This window comes from Acanthopagrus latus, chromosome 1 (assembly GCF_904848185.1).
Source record: "Acanthopagrus latus isolate v.2019 chromosome 1, fAcaLat1.1, whole genome shotgun sequence".
Classification (NCBI taxonomy): domain Eukaryota; kingdom Metazoa; phylum Chordata; class Actinopteri; order Spariformes; family Sparidae; genus Acanthopagrus; species Acanthopagrus latus.
Genome location: NC_051039.1, coordinates 19,315,296 through 19,327,625, shown reverse-complemented (window position 1 = coordinate 19,327,625; position 12,330 = coordinate 19,315,296). Strand labels below are relative to the sequence as shown.

The following is a 12,330-nucleotide window of genomic DNA, read 5'->3' as shown; positions in this document are numbered from 1 at the left end:
AGAGCGACATGATTCAGCTGGGACACAGATGGTCGGTGCCTGTCACCACAGCACTCTACTTTATTCATGCCAGACACATTTTTCCCTTTCTCCTCACATTCTCCATCTCATTCTTTCTTTTCGTTCCTTCCAGAGAAGTCTTCAAGTGTGACACAGGTGGAAAAACAGCTGGCAGTATTATTACTTATTGGCTGGCTGTGAAACTGTGTGGAAATAGGAATTCTCAGTGGTCAGTCTGTGGAACTTGTTTCCATGGCAGGATATTCAGTCTGTTCATGCAACACGATCAGGATATTAAGATGTTTCATGAATTGCATGAATTAGTGACTTGTGTGTAGACTCAGGTGCACAGTGATCACACGTCTCTATGAAAGTAGAATACCTTGGGCAGCTTGCCTGTGGCTGGCGAGTCCACTCCCTGGTCGATGCTGGTGGCCGTCTCAGGCTCTCTATATTGGGCCTTGAGCTTGCCATAGCGCTGGCTGCAGTGGCGCAGGCTCTTCCTGTGCCATACCTGCTGCTTGGTCTCACAGTCTTCCCCGACACCAAACCACTGGGCTGTATTCCTAAAGGTAGTAGAAGAAGAAGGTGGCCTCAGTATCACATGACACAGAATCAAACTGCAAGGGCAGATTATATTAACGTAACATGGGAAGAGAACATGCATTTGAATAGTGTGTGCAGTGGTTCTTAACATCTGAACAATGTAACAGAATGTATTGCACAAAATCATTGCTGTTTTGGACGTTTTCAACTATCCCACTGAACACTAGTGACAGGGTTAGACTTTGACTAGAGGTCATCTTTGTTTCATGTAGGCATTCATTTTCTATCAACAGAACAGGGAATCCTATGTATTTTACTTAACATTATGCATCTTCATCTTAATCTGTCTGTAACATAATGTATGAAAACACAACTGTTGTCTCATCCTGGATCTGAGGATCCACTTAACAGCGTGTACTTTGCAGCAACTGTCAGTAGACAGTAAACAGGTTACAGTATGGTTCAATTCAGTACACAACTTCAGATGGCTTTTTGTCCAACTTTACAACCTCCTTAGAAAATCCAAACTTCTTCCAAACTTTTGATTTTAGATTTGATGTTGCATTGTCAATCTTACCAGCATTGTTGGACATGTTGCTTTTGTTTTTGTCTTGCAGGAAACACTACCCTAACCTTACTGTGACACATCTCATTAGAGTCTGGCGCTGACCTTTGAACTTTCATGAGACTTTGACTGTGACGAAGTAGCAGCCTAGCAGTTTCACTCAACCGTTTCATAACTTTAAAATCAGGCCATTGACTGGTTCACAGTACATTTCGATGTAGTCATATCTTGAATATCAAACCTGATTTCCTATTCATATTGGTTAATTGTTACACCTCTACTAGAGAGGGTTTGACAGGTGACTGCTGTCACCGCTGTGTACAGTCTCACTTGTGGGTAATTCATACAAAAAGACATGTAATTTAGTCAAAGCTTTAGCGACTGAGAGAGAGAGGCAATTCCGGTCTTGCATGACCACGCTGACTATTTACGTATCCATCAAAGGTCTCATTCAAAAAAATCTTCGGTCTTGACTGGGACCAGCAACCTGAATGTTGAGCAGCATAAAAAAAATAAGTAAATAAAAACAATAAACTTCCAGACTTACCTGCGGATGCTTTGTGAGAGGGACGTCTGTCTGCCGAAGTTTGCCCTCCTGTCTCTGGCTAAGAAGCGTCCTTCTCCAGGTCCACTCATGCTATCTGATACTGAACCAGTAGCTTGAGCACTCATGCTGTTTTTCAGAGATGAGCGCAGTGGCTGACCAGAGAAAAAGAGAGCAAATGTTAAGGTACAGTAATTGTGATTACAGGTTAATAAATAAAATACCACCTACACTGATATATATATATATATATATATATATATATATATATATATATATATATATATATATATATATATATATATATATATATATATATATATATATATATATATATATATATATATATATATATATATATATATATATATATATTCAGACCTAAATAATTATAAAGGTTTACAGTATTTTAATGTAATTCATGTTAATGTATATGGGAGAATGAAACACAATTTATTATTGTAGGACCCTCAGTAATACAGAGAACACCTTGGTTAAAATTAGTACTAAATTGCATTATGAGAGGTAAAAAGAGTTATTGTAAGTACTACAACACTCAACATCAGTGGAAAGACTAAATCCTACTTGTGTATGCCGTTCATAGTGTTCTTCTGTTATGTGGGGTGCAGTCCTCTGAGAGTCCATTATATTAACCTGAAGTGACTCTGCAGTTGCTAAGGCTAATGGTCTTGTCATTCTCGGAGCTAATGGGGCTCGAAGTGAGCTACAAGTGAGCCTTATGTTCTCCACCTCCACTTGTGGAGATGGACCGCAGCTCCTGCACAAGACCTACATAGAACAGAACCTAAATTATGGAGATGTGTAGATAGATGGTCTTATCTCAAGAAAGTACTTATTCTCAATGGTTTGTATTAGAGAGTAATCCAACAGTTAGGGCCATTAAACGTGTGATTCATAAAATATACTACAGTTAATGACTGTTTACATGATAATTGTTCATGAGCATATCAATGCATCAATGCAAAAATATAAAGGGTATCATATCATGTAGGCATTAAATTCATGTAACACAACTAGACATGGCAGCACTGGCTGGAAGTGTAGTCAATGACAATATCAGCACACATAAAACAAAACCTTGAAATGTCCTAACTTTAATCTTTGCTAAATTAAGTTTTGCAGATAACAACACAAATCTAAACTGAACGTATATTGATAAGAACTCAGGTTTTCATATGTACATGTAGTTATTTCAGGATTACTACTGTATATGAAGTAGTGAAGCACTTCCAAATGTAGTATTATTTAAAGGTGTCTTTGTAATGGAAATACCATATGTATGTAGCCTATTTCTGCTTCCTCTTTTATCTTTTCTAAGAACAAAGCTAATGTACATGTGTGCGTTTGCACCATATTTGTGTGTGTATTACACTAGTCAGGAAACAGTTTCACTGCAGCATGCCCAATTAAACTCTGACTAACTACTACTGTGTGTAGTTGAAATGCCATCGTTTGTATTCCAAGCATGAGGCCCACAGGGAAAATGTAATGGCCTTGTGCCCAAAACTGAAAGACAGCTGTCCGAAATGCCTTCCTGTCCAGGCAAATGGCAAATTCAGAGGAAGAGAGGGAGAGCATGGCAGCCCCATTAAAGCAAGTCCCCCCCCCCCACTGCAAATGATTAACAGCTCTGGCATGTTCTTCAAAAGAGGCCATCAAGTCATGTGACTCAAAGACTTGTAATATTTGCTCTAAGTCAGGAAATATCAGACTTACATACTGACTGAATCATCAGTAAACAGCCTATAGCTTCTTTCACATTGAAGGCATTTATTGTTTGATAGGATCTGAAAAATCTAACAAGATCTGATAGAAGATTTTCAAAACACTTCTCTGTATGTGCATGTCTGGATTTCACTGTATAATGATACATGTTCTGGTGACACTCAACTTTGAAATGTTATGAATAAATACTAAATCGTTTTAGAACTTTTTGGTAAACAACAGCACTTCCCTAACCACTAAATTATAGCCATTTAAACAGAGGTGGTAAGACTGATGTAAAAACAGTTCCTGCACAAGAAAAACACTGAACTTTACAGTGTTCGTAGTCAGCAATAAGCTCTTTCACTGCTCTTGAGTAAAATCAATGGAAATGATAAACTGTTCTTGTAAATTTCTAGCATAATAAAGATTGCAGGCTTGGGACACTTTTTAAAACTTGTGATAAATTCACCATGTATAAGAAAATGCTTAACACCTGCATTATGACAGGAAGTGATTACTCATCGTGATAACACATCTTCTAGTTGACAGCCCGGCCCAGTAGCCCCATTCACACAAGTGTTTGGATGCAGCTTTAGTATGCTAATTCCCTGCCTCTGTCTCAGTGTGAATCTCTCAGAGGCGGAGAGGGCTGAAATTATGCTCCAGCGCTGATCCGCCTCTGGAGGTAGAATCAGGGCCACATTAATGGCGAACCGAACCAGAGTGAATGGATAAGCCGGCTTCACTTATCAAGGGCGTGTCGATCTGACAGTCTGATAACTGCACAGGTCCCTCACACTATTTAATAAAGAGAAATTTCCCACAAAGGAATGTTACATGACCAAACAAAAGTAACGTAGTAACTGTAAGTGTCTTTGGCAACTTATATGTGTAAAAAAAAATACCACAGCTGTACGTGGAGAAGTGTCCATCCTCCTGTCTGTCCTCCCGCCCGTGTTACCTCGTGTTAACACTTCATCACATTTCTGCCCGAAAACTGTCACCGGCCTTAACGATGAGCCTACCTGTTTTGCAGGGTCCTCTGGTGGAGGGATGGCTATTACAAGGCTGGGCGGCTTCTTGCTCTTTAAACGGCTATCTGATTGACCTCCGTTTGGAGGAGGCTCCTCCCCGTCCTGTGATGCCATCCTGTCAGAGTGCTAAAGATGACAAAATCATAAATGCTGTCATTCAAATAAAACACTGAAACATTTATGCCACATAAGATTGGTCTCCTCTAGGTGCTTTATCGTAAACAGTGGACTTATTCAATAAATTCCAAGAAGTCCAGTTGCCTACAATTTAGTACTTTACTATACTATTACTATGACCTGGATGACTGACAACATTCATCAAGATTGGTCTATACAATAATCATACTTAAATACAGTAAAGCTGTGAGAGAAAGATTTTAAACAAATTCTTAAACAGATTATACAGTACATGTCCTTTCAAATTCAAGCTACAGCATTTTTAACAATAATCACAACAACACATGCACACCATCAGCATTATAGATGTTCTCTTCTGCCACTAAACTAAGGTGTGGTATGTGTGTGAAACTGGAATGAACCCTCGAGTACTGACGTATGACTGGCCTCATCTGCAAAATAAACTGTACTGTATGAGCTTGTCCATACTGAATGACTTAGTCCAAGGTAGCTGAGCTGCATGATCAAATTCAAATTAGTGAAGGTATGCAGCTGTGAAAAAACAATGTACAAAATCTGTACTCTGTCATGAGATTACATTTAATCTAAATGGAATATGAGCCCACTAGAGCAGCTAAAACATGTAGCTGTTTTAACTAGTGACTGCATGTTGCTATTGTAATAATATGTCTCCTTGTGAACTAGATCGCATGGCAGAGTGAAAAGTATTTGGCCTGAGCCTAAAGCTCAATTATCATCCCACAAGAAATAGAAGCTAAAAAAGTACAACATGTTTAGTTTTAAAAATCCTAATGTCTGTGTATCAAGTTTTTCTTCAGGCACATGTGTGCAGTGCAGAGGAGCCACCCCTTTCCTGTACAGCCCCATCACTAACTCAAAAAGGAAACAATTGCAGTCTATCCAAATAAACAATCTCTTTGGCTGTACCGGGCTCTCCTCCAGTTCACTCTGCTTTAAAAAAAAATCATTGCCAGCTTCCCTCTCTTTTTGATTACCTTCATAAGCAATTTCTTAGGTAATCCTTAAAAGGCTCTTATAAAGTATAAGAATGTTGTTATATTAAGGATAGCTAATTTCTATGTATTTATATGTAATAATCCATTTTAGATTGAACCATTCAATTCAATACATTAACTTAAAGGGTGACTGTCTATTGATTTATCTGCCAGGGAAAATATCAAGGCTCCAGACCCAGAGACCCAGAACAGCTCATAGAGAGATTTCAAAGATACAGCTATCTTGGTGTCAACCATGCAGTAAAATCTTCCTACCAGCTGACAAAATCATATCTTTTCATGACATATAGTGTCACAGTACCTGTAGTGCTGAACCCAACCATAGACTTTAAAATCAATCAGTTGGATTTCAAATTTAAAAGGATTTCAAGGAGAATGGTTAGCCAACAATATAAATCAGGAATTGATTCTGCAGCACCTAATGTACGAACTTGGACCACTAATGAAAAAGCAACTGATAGACCAGTTGTTAAGCTGTTGGGAGTGACACCCGATGACATCAGATGGCAATGATCAATAGTGCTCTCAAATCATTGAGCATTCTCCATGCGGTTAATAATCCATATCTATTTCCACAGAATTGAAAGCAGCCTTGTTATTGATTGTATATAATAAAGTTGATGCAGAAGCTGAACATTCATTATACAATGCTCTGAATGGGATTAAACACATATTACACCCAACTATTTAAATACTCATCATATTACTAGTCTGGTCGCTCCTACCCAAGATCACTGTGTCTTACAGTCAGTGTTTACAAACACATACATATACATACTACTGCGCTACATCACATCTGTGCACATGCTGCTTACTTTGGACTACACAAATGACACAGGAATCTATGTCTTGTGAAGTTAAGCATATGTAATCAGAGTCATCACCAGCCTCTTGTCTGCTCAGCAAATGTAATATTATTGTCAAACTTACTTATCTACGTCGTCTAGTCTGTACCAATCACAGTCAACAGCGGAACAAGCAGCCAGTCTATTCCTGGAGCTCAGAATGCTTCGTAGCATTACACAGAATACTTCCAAAGAAATCAGAGGCATGGCAGACTTAAACCTCTAATGTCACAAGCCTTGGCCAACACATCCATTATGTCATTATGGTCCTGAAAGCCTTAAAGTTGTCCTGGAGCTGTGGTTTGTAAAATCAATGCAGGACCCTGGGTGTCTGCGGCAGGAATGGCGGCAGCAGGGAAATCTGACACCAGCTCAGTCAATAGCCTAGTTTCCACTTCAGAGCCCCGGCACTGTTAGACATGGCTGTCCATACTGTTCGTGCCCCTTTCCCTCAAAAACAGTATTTCTATAATACCTTCAAACTATTAGGGGTGTACATTTGATTGTACCAACTATGTTTTCAATTATGTGTCATAAATAATTCAAGCTTGGGCAGAAAGCCTGATTCAGTCCTCTTGAGACGGATAGGAGGCTACTGGCAATGTAGCCTGTGGTTTCGTTGAATCATGGGTAGGGGGTGGAACTCATCCACTTAGATAATGAAATAGCTAGAAATTTGGCTAATGGACAGAGTGCTTGAGTGGTAGAGGGGCCATTGCTGACCAAAGTCTATCAATATGGACAGGCAGTTGTTAGGATCCACAGAGTAAAACTAATGAGAATGGACTACAAACTGTATTCTCCAGAGGGATGATAACTGAGACATACAGAGCTAGAAACCTGCAGCGTATGAGCTTGGTTGTTTCGGTCACACATGCAACCAAAAATCTATCAAGTGCAAGTAAACACTTTCATTGGTCGCACCAGTGCACCTGAAGTTTAGTAGTTTATTTTTGTAAAAAAAATGTAGGTAATGAGAATTTCTTGCGGCATATGCTGTGATTTAAATTAAGGAAAACATGGAATTGCACCGTTATTCATGTTTATATATTGTGCCAAGAAAACAAATCAAAATGAAAAAATATATGTTGCACCTAAATTATGTGCTGGTGCAACCAAATGAAAAAAAAGCAAAACCAGTGAACCAATGTAAAAGTTAGTCTATTAGTTATTGTAGTTAATGCTCCTGTTGGCTGTCTCATCTACAAGGAGAAAGCTGTCAATCAGTCACTGAGCCTTTTTGTGAAAATTGATTAAATGTATTGTTGGGGAAGGAAAAAAAAATAATTCTCCCAATTTAGCAAGCAGTCCTCCAGGGAGAGAACAGGAAATTGAGTTTGAGACCCCTGATACAGAGCATTAACATGAAACCCATGCATGGCACCAGTCTAGGTTAGATCATCTTACAGCAGGCTAGCTCTCGTCGAGCTAATTTAATATTCTCATTTGCTCAACAACCACAGCGGTGTTGAAAAATGAGACAAAAATGATTAAAAGGCTCCACAGCAAAAAAAATAGGAGACTTTTATACTGCCGTTAAGCAGTGGGCCTGTTCTGACACAATGTTTATACAGTCAACAAAAAAAATATCTGAGGAATGAGTTCAGTTATTTTTCATGAATCCATGACCATGATTTCCCTAGTTGTGTCATTAAAAAGTAAATGTTAGTAAGTTGCAGAAACTTAAGGGCAAGTTAACTTAAACATGGGTAATTTCTTGCAAATCATTAACAATGTGTGGTGATTCTTTAATGTTCAGACTACACCCACCTACTGCAAAATTTAATTAATTTTTAAAATGTAGCCTAGCAAATGGCTAGCCCAAGATGAGAGAAAGCTACAAAAACAAAGAAAGGAAAGACAACTCACAGCAGATTCCTGTTCCTCAGATATTAAGGCTAGGACTGTCAATTCCCTCACTACTGTCAAAGATCCCAATGAGTGGAAAAGGTTATGTCAGCAATGACATCACCCATAGCTAATGTCATCACATGACACGGAAAGTACCAATAAGCGTCCCTGCATATCCCTGCCTGTTTTGGGTCTAATTATTCAGTGGTTCATCTCAACAGTTCCTCTCTTGACCACTAATAAGTGTGACTGTACTGTTATGTGTGTTAGCCACCTCCACCCTGTTGTGTTTGGTGGTATCACATGTTCCTCTGAGAGTTTGTCACCATGGTTCTTTCTCCTCCCAGAGAGAGGCCTAGTCTGAGAATGTCAGGGTGTTTGTTTGTGTGTATTCCCATTTGCTTGATGCTCAAGGAGGTGTTATCTCCAGTGAACCTAGAGACAGGCTGGATTGCTCTTGTTCACGTTCAGCTGCATATAACTGGTCGCAACTGCAGTCAGGACAAATTGTACCTATCTTCTAAACCCCAGACGTAATTTGCTTGTAGGGTTGCAGGGAAAGAGATCGTATTTCATTTTTTGACACGCTCACTCTACCCAGCAGTTGACCAACTCCACTTAAGTCAAGTACACTTACTGTGACTTATGTTAAATGACAGGTAGCACTTGACAAACATGCAGAACAAGGATGCTTTTCCAGGTTGCATTAGCTTATCAAAATGAGTGTGTGGTTGTACTGAGGAAAACCATAAAATATGCGCTTAAAGTAAAAACCTCATAATCATTTTGTATTGGATTCTATTGGGGGATTAGTATTTGTTGCAGATGTAGGTAGTGCATAAGTCTCATACTCTCTGTTTTGATGCAAATACATGAAGACATGTTAAAAAAAAAAAAGTGAGACCTTCTCTACACCTACTTCGAACGCAACCAAACTCTTTCACTCGCTGTATATTTTTGGCATTCTTCTCACATCTGAGCCAAGGGAGAAACTACACTGTGCGCCTCCACAGAAATAAAAAGCTTGCTGTAGCTCCTAACTGCGTAGTGAAAAGAGTGAGTCTCACTAAAGTGCTGTGAGTGCCAAGCTCAGTCTGTGTTCTACTTCTCCATTTGTAGAGGCTTCAAATCTACTTCAGTGATGAAAGTAGCCAATATAAATGATTGAAGTGTTAACAACGTGCCCTGTCGCTGACCAGGGAGCACTTGTGCAATTGAGAAGTGCTGTGAACAAGAGCTCAGGGCATAGATATGTTTTTTCTTTCTCATAACAAGGGGACATTTGGGTTAAGACGTGGAAGTGGGGGGTTTCACATTATTTCGTTTATAGATGCTACTGCCTGAGGACTGCCCAATTTGTTTCTGTAACAAGTATTCATAGTCAATACTCAGACCCACAGAGAAAGGATTTAATCTAATTCCAATAAACTATATCCACTCAAACCTTTACGGTTTGAAATGAGAACAAAATGAAAAGCAGCAAGTTAATAATTACTGAAAATAGTTGGCTAATTAATTTTTTTCTAATTGTGACAATTCTTATTCAGCAGCTGTGTCTACTCTTCTCCTCCAAAGGAGTGACGATAAATACTCTCATGGAAAGTCTCACATGACTGCAGAGATAAAGATAGAGAAACTTAAAGTTTCTGGTTAAAGATGGTTGATAAGTTTGTGAATACGAACCTAATACAGGACGGTAATAGGAGTCAATAACTGCAGGAAGGGATTCCTCTATCAACTTCTTTCGAATCTTGTGGACTTTTATCATCAAACATTATAAAAAAGCAATAATCCTGAGTCTGGTGGTAATCATTCTGCATGTCACATGGTGGTTCTTCTAACACTGCTGTGAATTTGTGATAATGGAGACAACATTGCACAACATCCTTCCCCTCTCTGCAGAGACTTGAGACTTTGCTTACTCTCACTTATGTCTTTTACAGTAATCACACACATGTAGCTCAACATATTTGTGTCCTATACACTGATAGAATTGAACACTGAATAAGTCAGTCGGAAGTTATCATTCTGACCAAGTCTATGATCTTATTGTGCATGAACACAGTGGAAACAGATGTTGTGACCAGCACCGTTATTTGACTTATTCTGAAACTCATGGAGGCTAAAAGAGGAACTGACCTTCAAATGACTGCCTCATCCCTTCTTCTTCAAATCCAAGTTTTACGTGCGTAGCCCCTCGTAGATCCTGACGAGGACATAAAAAGCATGTTCAACTGAAGGTTTAACACTTAGTTCACATCATACTATCTTAATATCAGAAAAGCTTTCAAAATAAGATCAGTGATTTATCCTCTAAAACATGTTAAAAACCCCAGAACAGCACATTAATGTATGGACATGGCAATAACTTAATATTTAGTTTTACTCAGAGGCCCCACACAGCAAGTGTGGTCAAAATCATTAAGCATCAGTGCAACAAAAAGTGAAGGATGAATAATAGTGGGAGACAGTGATTGTGTTCAGAAAATGTTCACTTCTTCACACAGTCTTACTCAGTAAGCACAACTATGCCACATGCAAATCTCCAATGTCAAGCAAATAAAATCTGCAAATTCCTTCAAAAAAGAAAATAGAGAAAATGACAATTCATAATTTTTATTTTATTTTGTGGTTTTGATACTTTTTAAACATTTTTTGCCACATTGCATTCATTTTAGGCCCCTAGTTTCTCTTTTTGGAATGCCACCTGAGACTGAGGACGGGTCCACAAGAAGAGTTAGGAGAAGACCTGGGGTGACTTGTCTGCTATTGGGCCAATTACAATGATTCCATTGAGAAAAAACCCTGCATCATGCATTAGCTTTCATACAATTTGTATTTTTCATCATGGTAATTCAGTTAAGTGCATACAGTTCAACAGTCCAATGCCTTTTTCAATTCACTACAATTTTTTTTCCAGGTATACATTTAATTAATGACCACTGTCTGAGGTTAAACCCAAAATGGTCACATTATTTTACGAGCAATATATGTAAAACTGTTTCCCTCTGTGAGCACTGCATGGCTGAAGTAAACAAGTTATTAATCAGCTTTATGACCTCCGAAATCGCAATCTCCCATTACACAAAAAGCCAGAAACATTCTCTGTTTGTTTTCATATCAATATAAGCACACATCAATCCAAAATAATTGCAGGATTCATCCCAAAACAAAGGCTGAAAAGGATTTTTCCTTCCCATTTAAATAATACAACAAACCAAGTTTTGCTGATGAAGCCTATCTGTCTCAGCACACTGAGCTGCTGGACAAGTCTCATGCTGTAAATGGAAGACCAGAAAGGACTGAGTGTGAGAAAGCTCGACAGTACATGGGCCAGCAGCCAGCTGGCAGAAAGCCATGAGAGTAAAGAGGAGTGCTCTGCTTTAACAAGACCTTTAGAAGGATAAACAAAACCTTTGATGGCAGCAATGAAATGACATTCTCATAAAGTTCACACAAACGTTTGAGAGAACATGTTTGGCTTGGTCTATCTGTACTGTTGCTAAGCGTGTATGGTACAAAGTGATCATGACTGAGGGGAATGTCCTGATCAGGCGTAGGAGAGTGTGTGAGTTTCAGTGGTGTATGTGTGTTCTTTAAGAGTCAGAGCAACAACTGAAACTGCCCCCTCATTCTTCACTTCCAACCACAATATCTCCTGATGATGAGACTCAACCAAACATTTACATATCCCATTATCCATCTTTGGCTGATAATAGCACTTTGGTCCTTCAAACAAATCAATAATTCCATTTTTAAGCTATTAGAAGACAGTAATTCAAGATCACTATCGAGGCATCTTGTTTGAAAAGGACTCTGGCCTCAGTCTAACCATTCCAGAAACAGCTTGAAACATTGTGCGATTTTTGAAGAGTCTACATGCCTGAACCTGCACAATGGTGAGCTGCAATGCAATTCCTCAGTCTGGTTGGCAGTCCAGGAGTTCCTCACAATCCTCAAGTCGTGCGTGACCTAAATAAGTCAAGTTCATGTGGTGTGTGGACACATGAAACTAGGTATAGCTACCCGGACTTGTTTTTCTCTATGTCACTGGTGCAACAAC

At 39.0% G+C, this 12,330-nt stretch overlaps 1 protein-coding gene across 2 annotated transcripts in view; it reads right to left on the bottom strand.

Annotated features, from left to right (window-relative positions):
- Positions 1 to 12,330, bottom strand: part of LOC119026487 (inactive rhomboid protein 2-like) — a 33,239-nt gene that overhangs the window by 17,304 nt on the left and 3,605 nt on the right. Inside the window, exons 2-5 of one of the 2 annotated variants that reach the window (XM_037110931.1) lie at positions 10,407 to 10,473; positions 4,409 to 4,543; positions 1,659 to 1,810; positions 383 to 566 (exon numbers count right to left, since the gene is read on the bottom strand). In XM_037110931.1, coding sequence (XP_036966826.1) covers positions 383 to 566; positions 1,659 to 1,810; positions 4,409 to 4,531 — 459 coding nt within the window. In that variant the 5' untranslated portion in view covers positions 4,532 to 4,543; positions 10,407 to 10,473. Of the gene's footprint in view, positions 1 to 382; positions 567 to 1,658; positions 1,811 to 4,408; positions 4,544 to 10,406; positions 10,474 to 12,330 lie in introns of those variants that run through there. The other variant, XM_037110939.1, reaches the window with a different exon arrangement.